Raw genomic sequence first — 27,785 nt, 5'->3', positions numbered from 1 at the left:
GTAAATTTGCAAAATATAAGGTCAATATACAAAAAACATTTTATTTCTGAAAACTGGCAAAAACTATTTGAAAAATAAAATCTAAATTACAACACTTACAATAGAATAAAGAAATTAAGTACCTAGGAATAAATCCTAAAGATGTGCACAACCTACATACTAAAAACTGTTGTGAGGTAAAGAAGACTCAATGAATGGAAAAACATAACCTGTTAATGGGTTGGAAGATGCAAAATTGTTAGTATGTTCATTCTTCCAAAATAGCATATAGATTAAATGAAAGCCAAACAACACGGTTTTCTTTTTTACATTTTTCAATGATTCTAAAATTACATAGAAACACAAAAGATCTAGCATAGCTAAAACAGTCTTTCAAAATGAATAACAAATTTGGAGAACTTACACTACCTGATTTCAAGACTTAGTAAAGGCTATAGCAATAAGACAATGTATTATATAAAAACAAATTGCTCAATGAAATAGGATAGCGGTTCCATAAAAATACCTGTATGTAGGGGCACCTGAGTGGCTCAGTCGGTTAAGCGTCTTGATTTTGGCTCAGGTCCGGATTTCGTTGTTCATGGGAACAAGTGCAGAGCCTGCTTGGGATTCTATCTCTCCCTTGTGGCTGCCCCCCGACACCCCGCCATTCTCATGTGCACACACATGCTCTCTCTCAAAAATAAACATTAAAAAAAATTACCTGTATGTAATCATCAATTGACTTTTTACCAAGGATGCTAATTCAATTTAATGATCAAAAAGAAAATGATTTGTTAGTATATATTGCCAGACTAGCTAAATATCCACAAACTTAAAAAAATAATCAGTTTTGACCACTGCCTCATTCCATACGCAAACATTAAGATTCATCATAGAGCTAAATGTAAAGCCTAAAATAGTAAAATGTTCAGAAAAAAACAAGATAGTATCTTTGTGATCTGAGGCAAGCAAAGAGTTGCTAGGAAGAACCATAAAATACTAATTGGAGAGGATAAAAATGGGCAAATTGGATTGCAACAAAACTTGACATTTTTGCATATCACAGTATTTTAAGGGAATGAAATTCTAAGTCACAGATTGGGAAAAATATTTGTAACACATATATCTGACAAAGGAGTTCTATAGGGATTATATAAAGAACTTCCTTTAATAATAAAATCCAGTGTTTAAAAATGGCCAAAATATTTGAGGAGCTGTTTCACAGAAAAAGATGTAATACGACACGTAAGAATGGCCAATAAGCACATACAGAGGTGCTCAAAACCCCCAGTCATCACATATATGCAAACTAAAACCACAGCCTGATAGTGTTTCATACCCACCCAAATGGCCAAAATGAAAAAGACCAACAATACTAGATACTGGAGCAGTTTGGTACAGCTGGAACTCTGATGCTTTGTTGGTGGCAATGGGAAATGGTACAGCCACCTTGGAGAGCGCTTACCAAGTTTCCTGGAAAGTTAAACAAAGATCCACATATGACCTAGAAATTCCACTCCCAGTTTACCTAAGAAAACATGTTGCCTACAAAAAGAACTGTACTAGAATATTCGTAGCAATGCTAGACAAAAAGTCTTCCAACTCGAAATACTAATGTTCAATAGCTGGTGAGCGAATAGATGAATTGCAGACTAGCTGTAAAATGGAATACCAGTCAGCAATTAAAAGGAACATATTACTCAAATATTCAGCACATGGACGAATTTCAAAGGAATTCTGTCAAGCAAAATAATCTAGTCATAAAAGTAAGACATGCTGTGTTATTTCACTTACATGAAGTTTAACAACGTAACAGGCAAAACTAATCTGTGTCGACAGAAATCAAAACGATTGCAAGAAAGGGCCATGAGAGAATTTCTGTCCTTATTAAAATGTTCTGTATCTTGTTTTGTCTGCTGGTTACATGAATGTACACAGTTGTTAAAACTTGTTGACCCAAACACTCCACATCTGTGTATTTTATTGTATGTGAATTACACCTCAATAAAAATAGAAAAACACTTTTTCTCATTTTAATTTGACTTATAATTTTTAATTCTCCCTCTCTTTCAGTACTCTAATTGGGAGCATCAGACGCTTTTAAACTCATCTTCAGGTGTTTGTTGTTACTTTAAACTATGACTTCTTATTGATGTTGATGTTAAGCTGTTAGGGAACCTATTACTTTCACAGATAAACGGTTAGTTGAAAAATCAGAGGAATGACCTTAATTATATTAAAGGGTGAAATTTTGAAATATGTGCATGGAGGTTTGTAAACTCAGGGCTTTCAGCCTTCTGGACAGAAGAAACAATGAGTACAAAGGCCCTATGACTAGAAGTGCTTGATGTGTCAAAGAGTGAGGTCAGAGAAACGGGAGTGGTTTAGAAAAGATTAAGTAACAGGATGTAAGTAAGATCAGATAACAAGTAAGAGTCAAATCTTATGGGGGCCTGTGGGCCGCTATCAGGATTTTGACTTTTACTCCAAGTGATGTGAAAGCCATTTTTGTGTTTTGTTTTGGTTTGTTTTTTATTGAACTAGAGTTGACATCTCATGTTATATTGGTTTCAGGTGTTCAACATAGTGATTTGACATTTAATACATTACAAAATGCTTAGCACGGTAAGTGTAGTCACCATCTGTCACCATACAAGTTATTAAAATATCATTGACTATATTCCCTAAGCTGTTCTTTACATCCTTGTGATTTATGCCATTGGTATGCTTTGCCTGAGGAGTTAAGTGTTGTAACAGTATCATTCAAGTGACTATATTGAGAAGAGGCTGAAGAGGTCACAGGTGGAAGCCAGGAGGTCAGTTAGGAGATCACTTCAAGAATTCATGAGTGAGGTGATGGGGGCTTGGCCTAGGGCAGTGATGCGTGTATGTACTTACTTCTGGCCACTTGTCCTTCCACACAAAGTATGTGACTGTGTGTATAACTCACAGCTCCATCGATTGGAAAGTTTTTCCCTCTTTACTGTCTTCCAAGGTCACCCTTGAAAATGGTTATAATGTAGCTGTCATCCATTCTTTTTTCCTTTTCTTTTCTTTCTTTGTCTTTCTTTTTCTTTCTTTCTTTCTTTTTTTTTTTCTTTCTTTCTTTCTTTCTTTCTTTTCTTTCTTTCTTTTTTTTTTTTCTTTCTTCTTTCTTTCTTTCTTTTTTTTCTTTTTTTTTTTTTTTTTTTTTTTCTTTTTCTTTCCTCTTTCTTCTTCTTTTTTCTTTCTCTGTCTTTTTCTTTTCTTTCTTTCTTCTTTCGTTCCCTCCTCTCCCGTCCCTCGACTCGCCCTGTCCTTCCTTTTCTTTTCCTTCCTTCTCTCCTCTCCCTCTCTCCCTCTCTTATTTTTGAGAGAGAGAGAGAGCCTGAGCAGGGGAAGGGCAGAGAGAAGGGGGTGCAGAGGATCTGAAGCAGGCTCCGCCCTGACTGCAGAGAGCCCACTGCAGGGCTCGAACTCATGAACCATGAGATTATGATCTGAGCTGAAGTCAGATGCTCAACCAACTGAGCCACCCAGGTGCCCCAGCCGTCATCCATAGGTAAACCAGGCTCTGACCTTTCCTCTTTTTTCAGCCAGTCCTACCAAACCCATAATCCCCACATATGACCATGTACACAAGCATGGCCTTCCTTCTGTGTAGCATGGGAAAGAGGTGCTGGTGAAATCCTGTTGGGTGACATTGGACTTCTGGGTTCCTTGCTCATGCAGCGTCCTCATGCCCTCTGGTTCTGCTCAGATGTACATCCTGAATGCACAATTTCCTTCTTATGGAAGAGGTTTCAGGTGGATCTTTCTGACTTTATGACATGGTGAGGCTGACAGGAGTCGACTTATAATGGGCTGTTTGGATGTCTGGTATCTTCATATTCCATGGTGAAGAGCTCTACCTCTTCCATCACCCAGTCACATGCCAGGAGCTATTTCTCAAAAGTCACCTAATTCTTTGCTTCAGATAGCATGACTTTCCTTTGGAACCCATGGGCCACTGTTTTAATTTCCCTACTGGGGCCTGCCATAAGTTGCCATATTTTTTTCCCACCATTGACATTTCTAATACCATGGCATCAGCTGGTTGAATGGCTGAGTAGAGCTCCTTGCACTGCAGTTTAGATCTGCTGCAAGGTCATTTCTTATTCTGAGCCCTACTCAAAACCTTGGAAGCCACCTGGTATAACAACAGACCAGAGCAGTATTCTTAGACATGGAGTGTGTTGCCTTGAGAACCCACAGAGGCCTACCAGGTGCTGTGCCTCCCTCTTGTGTTGCGAGTTCTAAGGGATATCCCAGCATAGACCTATCCATTGGATTTCTAAAAACTCCCCTGAAGTAGTGAGTTCCCACATCTTCCTTGAAATTATCTCCCACCCTCTGGAGTATATATACCTTATTGGACTTCTGGTGCATTAGTCAACCCTTGTTTATCCTGCCCAATCAGCGTGATGCCATTGATGTGATGGATTAGTGTAATGTTCTCTGGGTGTTCAGTCAAGTCCAGACCTACATAGAATATGGTGTAGGATAAGAAGTGAACAGAGACAAAAGTGTAAATGAATATTGTTCTTATTCCCGCATAAGTATAAACTCTTTCTGATCTTATTATATAGTTGGAATAGAAAGTAATGCATTCATCAGTCAGCCACATACCATGTACCAGAGGCCTTATTAATCTGTTCCAAGAAAGATTTCACATATGACACAGCAGCTATGATCAGAGCTCCTACTTGGTTTAGCTTGCACTACTCCAGTTATTCTCCAAGATCCATCTAGTTTATGAAGGGGCCAGACTGGTGTATTAAATGAATAAATGTCAGGGACCACCACTCTGCATCTTCTAGGGCTTTAAAAACATCACTAATGTTTGCCATGCTCTCAGCCCTACCCTGAGATGTAATGTTTTTCATTTACTGTCTTGGCAGGAGGAGGCGGAGTGTGGCAGTTTCAGAGATCTCCACTTGGCCTTCCTTCTGTGTAGCTCTTACTCCAGAGGCCAGGGACCCAATGCCAAATATGTTAGTTCCAGTTGAACACATAGGGATTGGGGAAATGTTCACTGTGTGGGTCACAGACCTAATAACCCCATTGTGACCTAGAAATGAGTGAGGACTTTATATACTGCCTAGTCACCATAAATTACCGGTCTAACTGGGGACTGTGACACAGATTTGGGTTTCAGTCTGAACTGAGACCCTGTATCCAATAGTTGTCGAGGTATCTGATTTTTCTTTCTGCGTTGTGCATTGCTCTGAATCAATGGCCATAGGTCCCTTCAGGGAAGGACTGAGGAAGTCGTCACAATACATGTTTGCCATGATGTCCTTCTTGCTAGCAAGCTAGACACGTCTTCAGTTGGTGAGTTCTAGATCAAAAAAATTCGCTCAGGTCTGGGTAATGAGCAAAGGATTGTGATTTTCTATTGAGGTAACTGCCTTCAGCTTCTTGCTCCTCCATTCTTGCTTTTATGTTTTTGGTGATAGATGTTAAGCGCCATTTGAGCTGACCTGTCTTTCTCTTAGGATGCCTTGTTCTTTGGATGGGTAAAGCCTCCTTAGCTGTTCCTCTGATCTAGCTGGCCATTACAGTCATTGTGGCTTCCTGGCTTCTGGGGGTTGACTACCACCAGTTAACTAGCCACTGTTATTCTAGGGTCTTATCATCCCCATAGATACTAAGAAGTCCTGCTCTGTGACTGCCTCTCAGCCTTGGTGTACAGAGAAGGTCACCACTAAAATTCCTAGAGATGCTTATGCTTTTCTCACTGGCTCGTTGCTGATGGCGTTGGTGAAGAGTGTGTGCTCTGGGCCTCCCTATGGAATATAATTCTTGGATGTGTCTTCTAGCCTTACATAATATATCCATTCTAACCTATATACTTCCTTCAACCTCTTTGTTCCTTTCTGTACTATCCGTCAGGGCAACTCAGACATTTTCACTTCATGAAGTGAAGGCTTTTCAAGACTTCTAAGAACTACTGTATCAACCATCCTCCTCTGGGGTCGTTGCCAGAGTATAAAATCACATATCCTGAAAAAGTATCTCAAAGTCAGTGGATTCTTGCCTATCCAGTCTTACATTCTGGTTCCCTTAAACTCCTCAAAATCCAATTTCAGTGCTACTCCCCTGGCCCCTAATGGTATATGTTAATTCTTGCAACTCTTTTGGCGAATAGTCAATCTCTTTACTCTCTTATCAGGCCCAGCATGTCGTCCCCACCTAGATCATGTTGGGCAAGCCATCAGACAGTGATATTGGTCTGACCCTGAGAGAGAGAAGATAGGAGGGAGGGAGAGAAGGAGGACAGAAGATTAGTTTTAGATTGCAGTACAGTTCTATAAAGTTTCAGTAGTGCTTACGGGGAGTCCCTGAGCAAAATACCTCTCAGGGAAGTTTTACATCTCCTAGGAACAGGCCTCCCTCAGTATCCCTGCCGTGCTCTAGTCAGATGAGAGAAACCTGTGGAAAGCATGACCTTCAGCAAACATGGGGGTGGATTTCAAAGCAAAGCAGCTGGAGCTGTCAGTTACACTCTCTGCAGTAGGAGATCAGAGAGGCAAATTTTCATGGCCGCCACATCCCTTCCAGGACACAAGCCGGGATGACTTGAATAGTTGCGGGCTGGCTGGGAGTCTGTCTATCCTCATGGCCTCTACATGGTCACCTCAGGCCTGTGTGTGGCCCAGAGGTCTCAGGATAGTTGTGCTTCTTTTACAGATACTTGTACTTCTTGGCTTAGGGACCAAGAATGAGTATGCCCAGAGACCTAGAAGGAAGCTATAAGTCTTCTCACAACCGTGTCCTGGACCCCACACAGCATCACTTCCTCCATATTCCATCATTTATACCAGGTCAGCCCAGATTCCCCATGGAACAGCACTATGCAAGACTATTTTGGAGACTAGCTACCACAGTGGGATGCATATGTATATAAACTCATGCAATGTTTCACGTGCTTACTACAAGGGGTTCTGGCCTTTGTACTTTTCAGTCTTTACTCATGGAATCAGAGTTTGGTCTGTAATAGCTACATATGGGTTATTGCTTTATTCTTGGTCGTGTAGTATAAGCTTGAGAGACTTTTTTTTCCCCCTGATGCTTTTATTGGGTTGTTTTTAAACCTATTTAAGACCCTCATATTTTATTTTTAAAAATTTAATTCCTGCCTTCAAAGAATTTCAATATCTATATACCATATGGCACTTCAAGAAAAAGCATATCATTATTTTTAAAAGAAATCTCACAGTTCAAGGAGTCCCTACCACCAAAGCACCGTGGAGATTCTCTCCCTGAAAAACTGAAAGTCTGTCTTAAGATGTTTTAATTCTCTCTAGGCATGAAATGATTTTTGAGAAAATTTTCTGTTAAAATTGTTTACAGACATATTTCCAAGTCCAATAGCAAGAAACATAAATTTACGGTGTAAATTTTTAAAAAGAAATATGTAGACCGTTTGGTATATCTCCATCTTAACCTGTTTTTCTTATTTTAACATTTGAGACCGTCTTGGGGCAAGAGTGGCTCGGGTAAAGGAGATAAGGGAAAGCTTTCCAGAAAACCACACACATTCCCTCGTAAAAATAAAACCAGAGTCTTGGTTTAAGTCCAACCAGGCTGGTTGCCTATAAGTTCATTATCAATCTTTAACATGGCCCTAACGTATCTCCCCCACCCCCTTGTCATAGCAACATTCGAATCAGTCTTTCCCCAAGCACAGGATTTATCCACGCTGGTGCAGACCTGGTTTGGAACGTTTTATTGGCAATACTGGTGTCATATTCAGGAACTACAGACTCTTGTTGGACTGTGTTAGCTTGAATGACAAGTATCAATGGTCAACTATATTTGAAATATTGTCAAAGTACCTAGAAATAATAGGCATTAAAATTCATTCCGTTCATTGCAACGAATCTCTAAAGATTTCTTGTCCTCCGTGGAACTGGCATACTGTAATTGTTCTTTGGAACTTAATGTAACCTCAACAGCAGCAGAGAGACAATACAGTCCTCTCATTATGCACATGCTCTAGGATCGTTTATTTTAATGCTTTCAAATCAATATGTTCCATGCAGCACACCACAATAAATAAGGAGCAGCAATGTTCTTCTAGTAAATCCGTTCATAATGTGAGTCACCATGTAAAACACCACATCTCAAGTCTTTGGCCCTGTGCCATATCATGAAGCACGCCACATCTGCACCTGATCATATCTGGCTTCATATGGATTTAATAGGACTATGCCAGAAGTGCATGTAAGAACAAATTTAACCAGAGGTTTCCAGCTATTAAATACAGCTACTAAGTAGTTAAAAGGCAACAACTAAACCCGTAAAGCCTTCCCCTCCCCTCCCCCCCATTTTTGAGACAAATAGAAAGATAGAAATGATCTGGTGAATTTCAGGTCAGGGGAAAGCAGGGTGGGATACATTTGGAATACTTGGAGCAAAGCTGGCACAATATGACACCCAAAATGTCACACAACACTGTTACTGAATGGACACTGGATACAAGTGGAATCGATGACTGCAGAGCTGAGTTCTAGAAGGCGAAGGTGGGGGCTAGGGTGGGGATGGTTGGTTTCCATTAGGCAGATAACTCAACGGTGCCTTCCTCCTCGCTATCAGCTCTGTTGGCACGAATCTCCACGAGGGTCCTGGCAAATCGGGTCCATTCATCATTGTGGGGAACTGCAAGCTGCAAAGCGATTAATGGAAAATGGTGAACAAGGGATCTTAAAGGACTGAAAGCTTGACGCCCACAGGACTGTTCCTCCTGAAGCAGCCATTTCCCTTGGAATATAAAGGAAACCAGATCTTCGTCTTCCTTGAATTGGCCCTGAAGTGTTGCTCTTAAACTGACAACTTAAGAGAATAAAGTGACTCATGGAATTTATGAAACTTAAAAAAAAAAAAAAAAAAAAAAACTTTTGTAAACTATACAATTACAGTAGCCAGTTAAAGAACTTTCAGTAATGAAAATTCATTATAAGACCAGAGTTAAAGTGAACATAGCAGATAAAAATTGCATATAATTGTCTAGGATTTTGAAATAACTGTGGTGTTGCCTTTCTAAGTCAATGCTATTGATCCTTTCTTAAAAGTGTTGCTAATGTGCTAATATGCATGGCAAAAGTATAGCTTACATATACAAAGAAATCTTACTATGAAATAATGATACGGCTTTTTCAGCAAGATCTTACATGGTGATAAGTAGCTAACATTTGCCAAGAGTTCTGTTCTAAGTGCTTTACATGTATTAACCCATACCTCACAGCCCTAGGTAGGGTAATCTTGGTATTTCCTTTTTACAGAAGAAGAAATCGAGGCACAGAAAGATTAAATCATCTAAGGTTGTGTAGCTAGCAAATATCAATGCCAGTGCCATCTAACTCCAGTATCTGCATCTCTAGACAGTATCCTATACTGGTTTGCCAAAAAAGGGAGGTTTATAAGATTTCCCAAAGCATATCTTCTTCTATGCACAATTCAGTGAGGAGAAAATTAATCCCACCGGATACAAGCTACATGTATAAATTCTGTTAGCTGATTTAAAGGATAGTGATTTCTCTACACAGCATCCAGAAATGAACTGCTTAAAGATACATTGCGAATGTTTGGAATAGAATAGAGAAGTATTTGATGATGAGAAGCATGATCAAGTAGAAGTCTGAATGGTTTTTATATAGAATAAAATTGATGCAGAATGTAGAGTGATTTTCTTAGAGGATTGCCCTGTAAGAGGGTATAATCCATCTATAGGTACTAGGTTCTATAAACATTAATAACACATTCGTCTCAATATACATTTTTGAAAATAAAAAACAGGAAGCAAATAAAGCTAAGCTTTGAGATCATTTTTATAGCTGAAAAGTTACCCACTATATACAGCTAAATGATTAGAACTTAACATTTTTATTACAGGGGATGATAATGTCAGATGCTAAGACAACTTTTTGGGGGATGTCATCAGCAGTCTACAGAGTATATCTTGCAATTAGTGTTGTACTGAGGTTTAAATGTTTCAGTAATATAATTCTGGAAATGATATACAGGTAGGGGAATAAGTTCTACTGATTTTGAGAAATGCAGTACCAATAAGAATTCTCATTTAGTCATATGAATGAGTTTTGAATGGTTACTTCCCTAGTTATTGAAATGAATTCAAATTTCTTCTTAGGCAATGACATAAGTTCACAATAGTATCGAATGACACTGTTACCCCCTTTGCTCAGTCCATTTTCCCTACTTTGAGCTCTTTTCCTAGGTTCCACCAATCTTCATTTTTCTCTTCAATTTTAGAAAATACCGTACTGGGGAAATGAGGCCTTCAAACTTCAAATGCCACTACAAAAGAGCTAACAAAAAGCCTGAGCAGCAAAGGGTTGGTATCATATTTATATGAAAGAATAGGTTCACTACTTCCTTTCTCTCCTCCAACTCCTAACAAGTCCTCCCAAAAAGAACCACAAAACTAAAGCCTAGGAAGAGACAAAGCCAATCATGATAACATGATTATGACTTTTTCCAATACATAAGGGATAATGAAACTCTAGCTAAGGCACCTCATAATTTCATATAACTTTAAGTCCTGGAAAAAAGCAGTCCTCACTAATAATACATTATACAATATATAATAGAGTACATTGCTCTAGGAGTTTGGCTCCTTAACGTAACAGTATATTCTTGGTTGAAACGGTACAAGTTAACATATGATGCCATGCATAATGTTTTATTGATAGCAATATATAGAAACTATACGCTAAAATAAGAAAACAGGTAAATATGTTTCACATAGTTTCATTCAGTAGTAATGGCAAGGCCATTAAGAAACGATATTAATTAAGACTGTGTGGGGCGCCTGGGTGGCGCAGTCGGTTAAGCGTCCGACTTCAGCCAGGTCACGATCTCGCGGTCCGTGAGTTCGAGCCCCGCGTCAGGCTCTGGGCTGATGGCTCAGAGCCTGGAGGCTGTTTCCGATTCTGTGTCTCCCTCTCTCTCTGCCCCTCCCCCGTTCATGCTCTGTCTCTCTCTGTCCCAAAAATAAATAAACATTGAAAAAAAAGAAATTTAAAAAAAAAAAAAAAAAAAGACTGTGAGCCATTAAGGTTTGAATATATGCCCAGATACAGTTTGAGACAGAACTGAGTATCATTTATGACGTTTAAGTTGCACATCTAACTGGTTGAAAGTGAATTTTATCAGATTTAAATGTTTCTAATAAAGGAACAAAAATACTCTACAATGGAACTACATTTGAGCTTTTCCCCAGGGGTGGGAATAATAGTACTAGAATACCAACACCTGTCCTTAAAAATACAGGTTTGCCCTCACAAAAGCGTTAATAGTATTCTAACATATCTTGTCCTCTCTTTGATCTGTGAAAGTTCCATTTAGGTTGGAAATATTAGAAGTTTAAAAAAAAATCCTGCCAAGTATTTTTCTGTCTAGAATACCATAAACTTCACAAAAATGTTAGTTTGCTTTGGTTCACAAAACACAAAACCACAACAAAAAACATTCCAGAGTCACACACAGTGCAAACACAACAGCTTCTAGAAACTTAAATTTACCTACCTCATCCTATTACACTTTCTCATTTAGTTGACTATAAAAATAAGCCACGATGACTGTAATGTTAGATTTAGAAGGTGAACTGCACACTGCCCCGTTTTTAGAATTAAGTATCACTGTCAGGAAGCACTTTAAGAATAATCTTAGCTTGAATGTGTGAACGTGCATTCACAGGCTGTTTCCACACCCAAAGTAACAATTTTTGGCATTTGAATTACTTGTAGGTAAGATCAAACAGTGGTCCTAACAAACAAGAAGACCAATCCTTTCATTTTACATCTGCAGCTGTAACCAGCATCCATTTGGACAGAACTGTCCCTCTTATCCTTGGCGGTTCCTGGCTTTTCTAACCTGGTTCTCTCTGATTAGAAATGGCTGGAAAGGGGGCACCTGGGTGGCTCAGTCGGTTAAGCGTCCAACTCTTGGTTTCAGCTCGAGTCATGATCTCATGGTTCGTGAGATCGAGACCTGTGTCAGGCTTTGTGCGGACAGTATGGAGCCTGCTTGGGATTCTCTCTCTCCCTCTCCCTCTCCAAATAAATAAATAAACTTAAACAAACAAACAAAAAACAAATAGCTGGAGGCTCAAGAGCAAAAATTCATTTCAGACTTTCTCTAGGATATCTTTAATCCAGTAATACCCTAATCATTAAGTAGGAAAATTCTTTGTTCATGTTTCTTAAAGAGTAAGACTGCTCTCATGTTCTTCTAACCAGAACACAAACGCATTCAATCAGCATGGACTGAGGACCAACTCTATGCCTGGCACTGTGCTAAGGATTAAAGATACAGCAGTGAATAATATTTTCTTAGGTCAAAATGTGTGAATACTGGCACAGGTGGGGTTTTTTTTGTTGTTTTTTTGTTTTGTTTTGTTTTTTTAACTTCACTGACATTCAAAACATGCATAGCCTAAAATTTATTTTCTTACAGTGACAACCGTAACATGTCCCAGTGTGTGTTGTGTGTCAAGTAAGTAGCAGGAAAGCAAATGGCATGTTAATGACAAGGCTTCAGCATCTCTTTAAGTTTCCATCAAGGCATTAAAGGCTAAACCTAGAGCATCACTGTGGGTTTGTTTTCCACTTGAAAAAAACAGTTTAGAATAATTTTTGAACAATCTCTATTTCGTGATAGGAAAAATAGTCACAAGTTTTTCATCATGATGAATAATTTTAATTAAAAGAAAAAAAGCACTGTGAAGGAAATGGCCCATTGTTATATCAAGGGAATACCATAAAGAAGGATTTGTAAAAATTCTTCCAGTATTGTACTGAACCACAGTGGATCTGGAAACATTTTCTGCCTTCAGATTCATCTGCCAAAGTCCACATCCTAGGTCAGGGATGATTCAGATTTTCCCAGTGCTTCATGTACAAGGTGCACCCAACAAGCCCATTCACACCCCCTACTAGAAGACTTCTCTAATTTTTTTGTGAAATGTATAAAGCATTTTTATGCCACAAGCACTCATGGCTCTAATTCCCGAGATGATAAAATCTTCCCTCTAAGGGTGATGACCTTGTATAGATATGATATGAGCCTATTTTTACAACCGAGGGAACTAAGAACATAGATAGTTTCTGAGGTAGCAATTTGGCCATAAGGAGGAGGTAAAATGGAGCTCAGATTTGGACAGGAGACTTAAGTCCCGTTCTCATCTTGGTTACTGGCAATGGTCAGGCACTTAACCTCTCATTGCCTCAATTGTAAAATGGGGATGATAGTGTCTGACCCATTTATCAACAGAGATGTGAAGAGGATGAGAGAGGTAATCTAAGTGAAGAAAATACCATGAGTTCTTCATGGAATAGTCATGCATTCTTTCTCTTTAAACTGTCACTCAGATTGAACACGTTCTTCCAAATGATATATGTAAATGGCATGCATATCGATTCAATAGCATTTTTGTGGTTTTGTTTTTATTTTCTTAAAATAATTCTGATGTTTGGGGCGCCTGGGTGGCGCAGTCGGTTAAGCGTCCGACTTCAGCCAGGTCACGATCTCGCGGTCCGTGAGTTCGAGCCCCGCGTCGGGCTCTGGGCTGATGGCTCAGAGCCTGGAGCCTGCTTCCGATTCTGTGTCTCCCTCTCTCTCTGCCCCTCGCCCGTTCATGCTCTGTCTCTCTCTGTCCCAAAAATAAATAAACGTTGAAAAAAAAAATTAAAAAAAAAAATAATTCTGATGTTTACTATGTGAGGACATTAAGGAACAAGGCATGGACCTCTTTTAACAGGTAGGAAATAGAAGACCAGGGAGCTAAATGATTTGCTAAGATCGCCTAACTTTCACACGGTAGAATGGGCCAATCAGGAGCCTCGCCCCTTTAGGAAATGCCAGCTTCCTGGCAGAATGGCAGGCAAGTAAGTGTTTTGAATCACCTGCTAAAAGAGTCTAAAGACTGTATTTAATCTTCTAAGATTCTTAGAAGATAAAAGGTCAAAAATAAAAAGCAAAAGTGTAAAAGCTGTGGAAATTTTATGGAAGTTGATCATTTTAGTCCCCTCGACTCCCTACTTCTGAAGCTGTTTGATGGATCTGCCCCTCCTGTCTGCCTGAACGGAAGAGAGGGCACCTCTGGATGCTGCCCCAGCCCGTCCCCCCAAAAACTAGGTGTCTGGCCTGGGTTTCTGGTGCACTTAAAGACAGGCAAAGATTGCAGAATAACTACATTTTGAGAATGGAGCCAAGGTTGACTTTTTCCACCTCCAGTATCAGCCAGATCACAGTTTCTTTCCCTGCTTTGCCACTTACTTGCAGTATGTCCGTATGAAGGCTGTTTTAACGTCTCCGATCTTAACTTCCTCATTTGTGAGAAAGGAATTTTGAGACCCATCTCCTAGGAGTGTTGCGAATATTAAATAAGACACATGCACACCGCCTCCACTGCCAGATATAATGGGTTTAGCACAGTGCTTGGCACATTATGAAACTGGAGGAAATGATGTTTTTTTCCCTATTTTTCCTTCATGCTTATTCTCTTTTCCATTTGGGGGAGGTAATTTTTGCTCCTTTCCTTTTCTTTCTTCCATTTCCTTCTTCTCACCTGTATAGAGCTGCATTTCTTTTTAGAAATATACCTTATTTTTATTACATTTGATTTCTTGAAAACCCACACAAATACTTTCCTAAATAGTCATACTTTTAATAATACCTAAAGTTCATGAGCTGGATATGAGGAAAGGGTTCTTTCAGATCACAAGAAAAATTCTGTCAGAGTACTTTTTATTGCTCATTTAAAAAATCAAACTTAAAGTATAATTACTCCTTGTAAATATACACATCCACAGATATGTCTACATATACATGCATATTTTTAATTTCTCAGGTATGCCAATCCAGCTTCCCCTAGCTCTGTCCTTGTTATGGCACTTTCTACAGTGGGATTCTACATTTTTAGCTCAAGTTATAAAGCTTTGTAACCACTGAACACGCTGTTATAAAAATCAAATGGCTTTTTATGACCAGGGTTAAATATCATTCATGTGTCCCTTTTTATAAGCACATGGCTAACAATTTTGAACAGTCCACAGTCAAGCCTCCCTCATTTGTTAGTAATTTTAAGGGGTTTATAGTACCTGGCAGCTGATTTGAAAAAGCTGCATTATCTGCAGTAACTCCTACCAGCTCAATGCTGAATTTTTTATGGTAAAAATATGTCTCGAGCATTGCTTATATAAAAGTAGGTTAATTTTTAAAAATCTTGGACAATTAAGACAGAAAGCTATTTCATAATTTCAGTTTGGTTTCTCAGACACATTAAGCATGGCAAACAAATGAAAATGAGTAGGCCTCCAAGTTTGGGGACAAGTATTCCATCGATGCGTGGTTCATCAGCATCTTTGTAATCTTTTAATTAAATGGAGTCACTATAAAAAAGCCTGGGACGATTATGTTAGCCATCGATTCTGAACAGATAAATGACAACTTCTGTATGAACCCCAAAATTAAAGTTTTCTGTTAAAAAGATATCTTGCAAATTACCTTTTCACTTTAATATGCATTGGTTTTTTGTTGTTTTTAATGCATTTACAGAGACCGTGGAAGCGAATGTGGGTTTCCACAGAGACTAAACCCCTCTAAGCTTTAAAAGGTTTTTTAAAAGTGCAATTATTAACGGCACCCCAATTCAGGAGATTGTGGATTTACTGGTAACACGTTTGTGTTCAGAGGAAGCCGATATTTCTTAGGACAATTCCCCTTGCCACACACACAGAGGGAAGCAAAGTGGGAGGTAATATGCAATGAAACAGCCGCTGGAAAGACCAAGCTTACTCGCTTCACATAAATACAAGCTCCACTGTATTTAACTCTTGGGGGAGTCTAGCATCACTGGTAACAACGGATGAAACCACGGACCAAAATTCCAAGCCAGAATGCAGTATACAGAAGGGGTAAATACACTGCAGTATTCCACCACAAAAAGATAGTCTGTGTGGTAACTTAGTATTTACAGCACTTTTAGGGAAGGCCAGAAAGTAGAAGTTACATTAGTCTCCATTCTGTAGCATCTGCTGTTCCCGGTCAGTAGGTTAAAATTTCTGTAAAATTTAGCAGCATGCAAACCTAGAGTAATCTGATGATTATTTGGCTATTTTTGGTGAAGAAAGAAAGAATTTATTTTATCATAAAATCCTATTCTAAGGGACCCCTCATCCACCCATGAAGCTTGAGATCTCTCTGCCAAAGTTCTCTTCTCTAGTATCTTTAAATGGGTGGTTGATTTTTATAGCAGGTTAGAACACTACTTTAAAAAAAAAAATCCATTACCACCCAATTAAGGAAAGAAGGACGAGACATAAAATCAAAGGTAAATAGTAATAAATATGGGTCTATATCAATTTCAATAAGTCAGCAACCATGGAAGGAAGGAAGCAACACTATTCTTAAAAAATAAACACTTCTTCATGTTAAAATTTCACATTATAGGAAGCATGACAAAATTCTGGAGTTTTTACCTGCAGAGAGGGAAGAGAATCACACAGCTGAAGAAGAAAGAGTTAATTTACTAAGGTCTACGGACGACCTTGTTCACATTTGTATTAAAATCTCACCCTTTTTTCTTGAGAAATCTCTTAAGCATTATTTTTTTCTATTATTTGGAACAATCTATTCCTCTGTCCAAAAGATGGAAAAAGTGCTAAAAACATTGGCTGATGGTCAATAATGGAAAATAAACTTTTAAAACTTCAATTACCACTCTTTTTCTAGAACAGAAAAGATCAAGAAAATGACAGGGAAATGAAAAAAGCATGGGCTACTCAAGCTAGTCTGTCATATTAGCTGACTAAACATATATCCTTTCTCTTCCTGATATTATTAACTATAGGTTTTCTAGTAAATTCCTAGCAACCACTGCATCTAAGCAGTTTTGACAAAAAGAAAGCTTATTGCTAAACACCTTAGAAACATTTACCGAGGTAATAAAAGAAATGTCATTCCCTCCTACTGAATGTTTGGGCATAAAAGAGGTATTTTTATAATGTAGTTCATGATTTACCATATCTATAGTGTCCAAAAAAAGCACAATGAAAAGGAAGCGTTTTTCCAGTGGTTTGACAACTATTTGAATCAGCTGTTAGGCTCTCATTACACTAGTGGCCAATCGCTCACTTTTAAAAGCACAAGAGGGCGGGGGAGTGGGATAGAGATTGGGGAAGAAGGACAAGCCCTCTTTTTAAAATGTTTTCTATATATCCTTCTCAGTGCAAACATAGTTAAATGGATTATTTTTCCTGTCCATCAGTCGATAGCCAACTTGGAGGCTGCATTCTGAATGCTTCACACAATTAAGCTTTCCCTTAACCTTCAACTTTCACGTGTGAAACATTCACCCAAATATTTATAGAGTGCCTGTTATGTGCCAGGCACTGTGCAAGGCTGGGCTATCCCACTCAAATAGACAATTAATTGTTAAGTATCTACTTTGTGTATGTTTCTGTGGACATGCCACTCTAAACATTAGAAAAACCTTACTGAGGAATGTGATTAACCTAAGGAGGGCTGCCAAACTGAAACAAAAAGAAAAATCTAAATCAAAAGGGTGGCTGGTTTTGAGGCTACTAGAACACGTTCACTTTTTTACCAAAGGTTCCTTAATGTTAAGATAAATAAAAATGAAATATTTCATCTACATATTGAGAAACTATTAGCTGGCCATGAGGGAGAAAGATCTTAGGGAATGGACCACTGATCAGTTTTATCTGCTACCCTAAAAAGGAAGGGTGCAAAATTTCTTCAACAATGTTAAGCTTTGATATTTCCTAAATGATAAATAATTCATGTTTTAAAATGGAGAAGATGTTCTGATAGCTGACATTCTCAGAAATCCATGCAAACCTTCTTTGAAATTAGAATAGAATGATTCACTCCCTCACTTTGCAAGTCCCACCTATATAACATATAAATATTTACACATAAACACGCATAGGCAGGTACTTGATTTCCTAACGTATCTTAGATGCACCAATAGTAACACCTGTACTCCTGTAAGAAACAAACAACTCTCCATTTCCATCCAGGCCAGTGTTAATCTAGCCTCACAGATGATTGGAGCCGCTTCATGCTCGGCTGGTCTAAGCTGTGATTTGAGGCTACTGTTCTAAGCAGTAATTTTTCAAGATAAAATTTAGCAGTTTTGAAATTCTAAAACTAAACAATTTTGTCAGCCATGAAAAAATTTAACACTATAATTAATGACTGCTTCAAGATCCAAACTGCTATTGAAGATGACAGTTTGAAATCACAGAAGAATCATAAAGATGATTAATTATACAAACTGGTACTTGTTGCAGAAGGTTTATATTCATAGGCCATTTATCACCAAAATGGGAATATATGAGTTTCATTGAATATTGCAAATTAGTATGCACACATTAATTTGGTTTTTATAAAGTTAGATATTAGGGTTTTCTTTTCATCAAATCAACTTCTCCATAATACATAAAAGTCGTTAAGTGTTTTCTTATCAATCCAGAGAAAAAGTAGATTGAAAAGATATTAATCCTATAAATTCATTTTTATAAATTAATGTACCTGAATAAGCATACTATTTATATAATAATTAGTTTAATTACAGTCTTTTACATATATAATTATCAAAATGAAAACCATGACTACTACATTCACTATAAGATGAGTAATTATAACATTAATTGGAATTAATAGTGCTTTTTCTTTTTCCTTTTTCAATTAAGCACTTTTCCTAGAAGAAATCAAGTTAATATTAAAATTACAATCTTACATTTTAACCAAATTATTTTATTTCAAATACATGTAATTTATTATGACAAGAAAATGAATTAACATATTACTTCAAAGTAGCTTATTTTATGTAATTATATTTATTAGCACCCCAAATCTGCTCATACGGATATGCCTTGGTGTTTTTTGACTTAACTGCACAGCGTTGTGGCTATGGCAATTAAAAATTCAGGTAAAAACTGAAAAGTCCCATTGAAAATCCCAATGCTTTGTTTCTATGTCATCGAATATCTAGATATTGTCGACAGAACTAAGTATTTGGATTTTCAGTTTTTATCTGGAGGTTTGGCACCACAGAATAACTTACGCCAAAGTCCTTTCTTCTCCGTGGAGGGATATCAGAAGAAGTGTTTGGCATCAGCTAAAGAAAATAATATTGTTTATTCACTGAAGAATAAGCCAGGACTTGCAAAGACCTTCAAGAATCTAGCAACTTGTGGCCACACTCACGTAATGAGAAACACAAGTGTTTGGGGTGATTATAACTGGACCTTCGTAACCCGAGCCCAGCTCCCTCTCTCTTCTGGAGGCTCAGCCATGCTCTCAGCTTCGTCATCAGCGGGGGATAATAGCCTTCATAAAGCACCATCATTAAATGAACTGATTTCAAATCCAGTTCTTTTTCATTATGGGACTCTTATTTGAATTAACCCCGAAATCTCAGTTAAACTTCGTATTTCGTGTTCTGCACACCCCTTCCCCACGGAGCGGGGATTATTTATATTCAGGGCACACACTTCTTGTGGAAAATTGACCTAGGCCCTGTCCTACTGGCAAACACAAAGTAGTTCCACAAAGCAAACAATTATCGACTAAGTGTAATCCACTTACAAACCAGAAACGTATTGTATTTATTTTGCGTCACTCAAATTCTTTCGCACTCTCAGCACTTCCAGTTTCTCAGATGCCTCTATAACTGAACTGATATTTTAGGTGCAAGAGAGATGGCTGATCGAATCGCTTTCTTTTATCCCTGTGCTAGCGGGCTACGGAAACTGTTTGAGGCACTTTTTAATAGTCCCTGGACATTACACCTGGACTACCATTCTGAAGTGTATTTCACAGGCCATTTTTCCTGTCGGGATCCCAAATAAACTGTCATCCCAATTTTTCATTTGAGCTTTAAAATGCACTCAGATGAAGATTTAAATCGTGCAGGTACATTTAATCTCTCCTATTCACCTGCAGTTTTCCTTTCCAAGAATTTTGTAAGACCCTTGTAATATATTAACAAATGTCCAATTTACTGTATTTATTGAAATCTGTAATAAAATGACTGCTATTCTTTCAGCCCCCAAAGAGTCGTATGAAACAAGCGATTTGAAATGCCGTCAAAGTTCAGGGTTAAAATGCAAAGATGAATTCATGTTTCCTTAGGTAATTAGTGCGTGGGATACCAAACCAATAATAGCTAAGGGTGCACAGATTTATTCGTCTCCAAGTTTGTTTTTAAGTTGCCGTTTTATTTTTCAAGTTCTGCTGTAAGCTGAAAATGACTTTGGAATCTTATCATTTGGCTATTGTAGAAATATAATCAGGGATTTGAAACTTATGTGTGTTTACCACAACTGAAAACAAAATCTTCCCTGGAAGAGGTTAATGGAAAAAGAAATAACAGGAGGTGGAGAATAAACTGCTTTTTTTAAAACTGGAGCTGCAAACAGCATTCTAACTAATTCAGATAAGCAGCAAACATAGTTGTTAGGGGATATTTATGACAGCCCATCTATGTGACAGCACTGAAGCATTAACAATAGCAACGGGCTTTCTATAAAACACATCTGCAAGACAGACAGGTAGATAGGCTGACTATCAATCATCAGGACACGTGAATAATTCTATACTCACTGGCCCATGTACTATTAAAATCAGCTTCATATATATATGTATGTATATATATACACACACACACACACACACACACACACACATACATACATAAAAGCTTGCTCTTCAGTAAAGGAGCCATGGTGGTGGGTAATTCTTATTTTTAATTCTTTAGAATATGTGTGTTCACACATCATTTAAAAAATCCAACAATGATTAACAGTCCTCTTTGGGTGTATTCTGAAGCGGCATACACACAGTGTTTTCAGGTTATATTTGGAGTTAACTTATGACTTGTTATCTTCTCCGCGTTTCAGTTAATTGAATGGGATCATACAGCTTCACAACAAACAGACTGCATCCCACAGTTTGAAGAGAAAGATCCTCAAAACTTATTCAAGAGCGAGGCTCATCTTTAACTTTACATTTTAGAAAATTTAAATGGTGCATGCAAGCACTGTCTATTTTAATAACTTTTAAGATGCACAAACAGAATAAAAATTATAGCCAAATAATAAAAGGGATCTTCTCTGTCTTTCACTGAATTCACATAACTTCCATTTATGCTAATGGGAGTTGAGCACCTGCTCCGCAAAGAAAATAGACCCCTGTCTGTGAAAATAAATGTGTGCAGTATATTTTCCAGCTACAATGCTAAAATCAAACAACCAAAAATGTGTGCTATATAAACAAAGCATCATGTGGCCTACCTGAAAACACTGCTGTTTTATACTTTACCTCATTAGTCATATATCCCAAGATATTACTCATACCTTAGCCATTTAAATGCAACAAAAAGGAAAAAAGGGGGTAGGGGGCAGATGGACATACTCAATCTGCTGATTTCAGTGAGCTCATACACAATCCTCTGTTTACCCCTTCAGAAGTTCATAATAAATTGCATCAGCAAATCTGGATTCGGGCCATTTCTCTCTGCCATCATCTTAAAAGTCATGGAAGATAATTGTACATAATAGAAGAGGGCATGATCATGTGCTGAGACTCCCGGTGGCAGCTGCAGCCTCAGCTGGGACAGGAGATGAGGCAGACGGTTGTTAACCACCGGTGGCACCCAAGTCCCTTTCTGCATGGCTCTTCTGGTTGGGCATCAGGTCTCAGAGGAAGCAGGTCTACCTAGACTTGAATGGGGACATCTCCACTGGTAGTCACAGAAGTCTCTTATCAGGCAGTACTTGATGATGGTGTGACAATTAAGTGACAGAGAAAGGCTGTCCCTCTCCACTCCAAATCATAGTAGGCATCATAGGGATCTTTTCCCCAAACTCTATTATACTTTCGGTTAAAATTACGGTATGATCAAAACAAGGGTATGGGGAGTGAATGAGAATATCCATACGGTTTCAGCTCTGTTCTTCTGGGCCTCATGATGTTTATAATCTACAGCCTTTGCTATTCCATTCAACATTTTTAAATAGTCTTAAGACATAAGTAATAATAAGATCATACAACATGTGCTATAAATGACCACCTTTCTAAAGACTTCTCCTTTTTCCTAACAGTCTAGGTCAAGGCCATAATTTTTCATTTCTGATTTGCATCATGAGTAGAATTAAGAACAATACTCTTGTGGCAAGACTGGCTACATAATTTTGCAGGGGGGGTGCAAACATGAAAATGTGGGGTGCCTTGTTGAAAAATTTCTGAATGGTTGCAAGACGGTGACAGCCAAGCATGAAGCCAAGCTGAAGGAACCTCTATGCACAGCACCTGTGAGACTGCACAGGTAACCCAAGCAGGAAGCAGGAAGCCAGCCTCACTCTCGGAATAGGACCTTGGTGAGAGGGAGCCTGCTGCCCCCTCCCCTCTCCTCAAATCAACCAGGGAGAAATGGACGTGAGGTGTCTTCCTGCAGACAGACACCTATTCAGTGTACTGAGGTCTCAAAGAAAATGGATCAACAAAGCATACTCTAGAAACTACCATTTACTTTCTTGTGCAGATTGTATTATAAGGCTTATTTAAAAGTGTTTCATCTTCTTTCTGAGAGGGTTCCATAAAGCAAGATTTTCCATCCAAAGGCCAGCATGACCCTGGTGAGGGGTTCAGTTTTAATGGGGACCAGAGGACCAATTCTGAATACAGATAATGGTAGCACAGTCTACTAGCAATTTGATCCTCAATGCCATATGTTTTCTTTCTCTCTATATTTTCCCCTTTTTAAATCACTTCCTGCTCAAACCCCTTCCCTCTTGTCACCCATGCACGAGCCTTAGATTTGACCTCAAATTCTAAATGGGGCCAGTTTGCTGTGAAGACACTCTGTCTGGCTTTCTGCAGTTTAGGTGATTTGGAAGGCTGAGGACACACTGTTTAGAGGGTGCCCTTCTCTAGTAAGTACAGCTAAGCTCTGTCAGTTCTAGACTGGTGAACGAGACAGCGGTAATTACAATAATGGCGGCATTTGCCCATGAAGTGATCTACCGTCTCTCAGAAGTGGACTTCAGCTAAGGTCCGCTTCCCTTTCAGTACATGGAGACTCTGTATATAGAGTTGGCCTTCAGAGATTTAGAATAGGCATTACAGATGAGCAAAGAGAAAAGGACCTCTCCCCTTTATCTTTCCAAAGAAACAAATATGAGCTACATTTGTAAATACCTTTCAAAAATACTTAGGAAAAAAAACTACAGTGAAGACAAAATTATCTTAAGTCTGAGTTTTTCTGAGCTATAGATTGCTTTGGGTATTGACTAAACAATACAGAAAAAAAAAACTGTTCAAATGTATAAGCCTATCCTTATTTTTTTTGGTCATTCAGGGAAGGACTAGAAGATTATATAATATTACCTACTCTCAATAAAATAGTATATCCTTTTTTTTCCGGGTAGTGAATTTGTAGGGATAAACAACCCTACAAATTGTTTGGCCTATTATGTGTCACAGAGATTTTTCTATAGCCTGTCTAGACTCCAGACAATAGACGAGACTGGTCTATAGTTGCAGACATTTCTATAGTCTGTAATATCACTTAGGAAAGTAAGAGCAATAATACAAAAATGAAAACCAGGCTGACCTGCCACTACGATAGTAGAAATATGAGTATAACAACACTTTACAATTTCAAAATGATGATAGCAACCTAGAAGGAAGTTTTAGCAGCCACATATCAGCCAAGGCAACTTTTGCAAAATCATTTTTTGCTCCTAAAATATGAGTCATATTTGAGTAATTCTGTCCACAGGCTATAAAATCACTTTATTACAGAACATTCTGTATATATGTCATATTGTGTTTTCTTATTGCATGGGGATTGTGTGTATGTATATATGTATGTATGTGCATATACATTATACATATATGTTACATATAGATAACAACAAATACATATATGTGTGTGTATATATATACATATATATATATATATATATGTATATATATAAAATATCTGTGGTCAACGTAAAGATTTTTCAAAAACTTTTCTTGAAACAGACCAGATTGTTAAACTATTCTACTTTCCATCCCTCTCGGACAAAACATTACTGTTGCATATGATCTTAAGAGGATTAAGTGACATTATGTATAACAAGCAAGGGAGGTAGAGAAAAGAGTTTAAATTTCATCTACTTTCTGCCATTTCATCTCTGAGCATGCCTCCACATCTATTTCTCTCCCCAATTACACTTGTTATAAACAAAAGAGAGAGAGAGAAAAAAAACCCTTGTTTTTTAATGTTCTTCTTTGCTAGCTTTTTAATTTTTTAGTAAATGAACTAATGAAGAAGGTTTTTGTTGTTGCTTAGTTTTATTTTGATGAAGACAGTGCAAAAGATGCATTGAATATAAAGAATAATCATTGAAGAAAACATTGCTATAAAACCATTGGCAGTGTTTTTGATTCAGAAGGTATTCTCTTTCCCAAAGACTCCAAACTACGTCAATAGTCACCAGACCATTGGTATCTTCACCACTGGGGATGAATATTAACAGAGTCTTTGTTGCTGTTGGGATGACTCAGCTTGTGGCATCAGGAGTGGTTAAGGAGGTGTCTAATGAAATAGATAACATGCAGTAAAGCTGAGAGGTTTCTGAATGTTTTACTTAGCAGTGCACATCTCCAAATAGAAAATTCCCATCTCAAGAGTCCTTCAGTTTCTCTTTCTGGCTGAATTAAAAGCAGCAGCAGCAACAACGACAACAACACCTAGTTCGTTTCAACATAATCAACCCCACATACAGTAGTGTATAATAAATCGTTGCAGTGTAGGACAAACCATCCGGGACTCTGCCAAATGTACAGAATGCCGACTGATGAAACCATATGGAACCTTGTCAGTGTGATCAGCTAAACCCATCCACCAGGCAGGCACAGGGTACTTCCTAGATCCAGGCTGTTATACATACAAATGTGGTACATTTTCCCCCTGGAATGCAAATTCTAGATTCATATTACACCAGAATAGCATTACACAGCACTCTTGTTTTGTTTTGCTTGAAAGTTCAATATTTTCTTTGTCTTTAAGGAAAAAATTCTTTAACCTCATTGCAAATGAAAGCTTTTGTCAACACTTTCCCATTTAGTAAAAATAGATACGTTTAAGTACAATTGATTGATAATGTAATATTTAAATAAAGATAGCATAAAAATTTAAAGAGATTTATCTGAAATACAAGATATAGATTTTTGCTCTTTGATATGTGCCATGATGTTCAGGAATACTTCATATATAATGTAACATATTATGTATGTAATACAATGTAGCTATACCAGAGATATATATCTGGTAGAATAACTTTGAATATCATGAAAATAGTACAAATTCGGATTCACTTCAGCTTCTTTAATATATATACTGTGAAGGGAGCACAACCTCAGCCTCTTTAATTGGCTACATTTTAACTAAAGAGTAATAGTATACACTTTAAGTGAACAAAATGAAAGCTGGACTTTTTGTTTGTTTAACAAATTCCAAATTCAATGCTAGCATGATGCATTGGACAAACTTTCCATTCTCGTGAAATTGGTGGGAAGTGCCATGCTTTATCACAGGATGGGTGGGAATTCTATAGCTCTCTGAACGAGCCTGGATCATTAACTAAAGCGGCCCATGTGTGGAGACAGAAGACCAAATTAGGCCCTAAGGAAGTCTTACCAAACTCCCAGTGAAGTCAATGGAAATTTGCAAACGCACTTGAGAGGACTCTTGTCGCCCACAGGTCATGTCAATAATTTCACTAGATCTTTAGACACACAAGTTAAAAAAAAAAAAAAAAAAAAAAAAAAAAAAAAAAAAAAAAGAAAGAAAAAGGAAAAGAAAAGAAGGAAAAAGAAAAAAACAAAAAACAAAAAACAAAACACCCAAACCTGTAAACCAAAAAATATGTACCTCTCCAACATCGTAGATCCAAATTCGGCCTTCTGAGTCTCCAACGGCAACTTCTTTCCCGGCTTGAGCCCAACGAACACGGTTTAGGGCAGAAGCCCCTTCAATGGCCACACTTGCTGTCGGGACCTGTCAAAGAGGTTACAACAGCAATAAAGAATCTCTGAATATGAATTTAGATACACAAATTTACCATGATACGTTTAACTGGGTGAGTCACCACTGCCTTCATGTGCATGAAGTAATATACGTCCCTGTGCAGGGGTAAAAGGATTCATTGTTCTTAAATCATATGCTCCACTGAATTAAGGGGTAGAGAAGAGACACTTTAACAAAAAAGGAAAAGAGGGAGAGTCTTTTTCCACAGTCAATGGGCAATGAGTGACAAATATTTCTCCGGATTATGCAGGGTGTACATCCAACATACAAACACAGCAGCTAAATGTGATACTTCACCATCAGGTCATGATTTATGGATCGATGGAGAGAGAGATTTCAGGATTTACCAAGATTAAGGATACTATAAAAGGCAGGAAGGGGGTTTATGGTGGAATAAAGGTCATATTAATGTGTGTCTTCAGGGAAAAAATATGTATTGATCCCTCAAAACCTCATCAGGGAAGGGATGATCAGAAGAAGACAAAAAGCGCAGGTGGAAAAGCTTCAAAACCTCAAATTCTCCTCTTTCTTTTTTTCTTTTCCTTTTTCCTATTTCCCCCCTTCCTGTCAGTACCAGGATGGACGAAGCACTCTATAAGTTTGGAGATGTCCCCAGGCTGATACCCTGATGGACTGCAGCCCCTGTTTGTAGAAGAGGCCTTCCATGTCCTTTAACAAACACTGAAACCTGCCAATGCTGATAATTACTATCATACTAATTATTGAAATACACTGAGGTGCTGAAATGGAACCTGCAGCATTTATGACAAGAGCCGTAGTATTAGGAAGACGTTTTAGGGGGCCCACCCCTCTGTATCAACAGTTGTGTAAACTCTTGTCTTTAAGTTTGGAACTTTATACCTGATGTAAAGATCGCATCTCTGCTTCTTCTCCAAGAACGTGGAATGGGAAATGACAACAGGCCATTAAAAAGCAAAAGAGTAAATGTTGAAACAAAAAGAAAAAAATAGAGTGAAAGGAGGGCCCTAGAGATCATCTCATGCCACTGTTTAAGACCTGTGTCTCCTAAACAGGTCGTTTTAGGATGGAAACTCGATGTACTGTGCCTCAGCTCTCCCGGCGTTCTGCTATTCAAGGAATTGAAACCATCTGTTTATGTGAGATTATTGACCCAATACCTATCTTTAAAATAGCAATAAAAACTCCATCATATGTAAGAATCTATGTTTAAACTTAATCTTGAAATCAATAAAAATTCTTTTACCTGCTTAAATCACTGTATGTCAATTGTGAGCAAAAATGTAAAACGAAAGTCCCCAACTCATTTATTTTTTTTAAAAATACACAATTTCTACAATAAAGGTGCCTGCTGTGCTGGCAGGAGGTTGAATTTTTAACCAAACCTTTCAAAGGCCAAAACAATGTGAATTTAGATGGGCCATAATTCTGTCAATATGCTTTATTATTAGTGCGCTGCTCAGAAAACAAATCTGAGATTCAGCCATACAGTTTTCAGAGTTAGTTTTTAACACCATAATTTAGGGAGATCGTACAGGATCATACTTTATAAACCTAACTCTGTTCAACATCAGATTTTATCAATGAACAATCTCGAAAATTGAATAAAAATGTTGAATCTCAATATGAATGTTAAAAATTAATCATTCAAAATAAACTGATTTCTGATACA

At 37.9% G+C, this 27,785-nt stretch overlaps 1 protein-coding gene across 2 annotated transcripts in view; it reads right to left on the bottom strand.

The window, feature by feature from the left end:
• Positions 1 to 7,988: 7,988 nt before the first annotated feature.
• Positions 7,989 to 27,785, bottom strand: part of DYNC1I1 (dynein cytoplasmic 1 intermediate chain 1) — a 313,529-nt gene continuing 293,732 nt past the window's right edge. For both annotated transcript variants that reach the window (XM_030307990.1, XM_030307991.1), the window contains 2 exons: positions 25,979 to 26,104; positions 7,989 to 8,671 (listed from right to left, as the gene is read on the bottom strand). In XM_030307990.1, the coding sequence (XP_030163850.1) occupies positions 8,561 to 8,671; positions 25,979 to 26,104 (237 nt within the window). In that variant the 3' untranslated portion in view covers positions 7,989 to 8,560. The remainder of the gene's footprint in view (positions 8,672 to 25,978; positions 26,105 to 27,785) is intronic.

This window comes from Lynx canadensis, chromosome A2 (assembly GCF_007474595.2).
Source record: "Lynx canadensis isolate LIC74 chromosome A2, mLynCan4.pri.v2, whole genome shotgun sequence".
Taxonomy (NCBI): Eukaryota; Metazoa; Chordata; class Mammalia; order Carnivora; family Felidae; genus Lynx; species Lynx canadensis.
The sequence above is the reverse complement of the archived record's forward strand: the minus strand, read 5'-3'. Positions and strand labels throughout refer to the sequence as shown.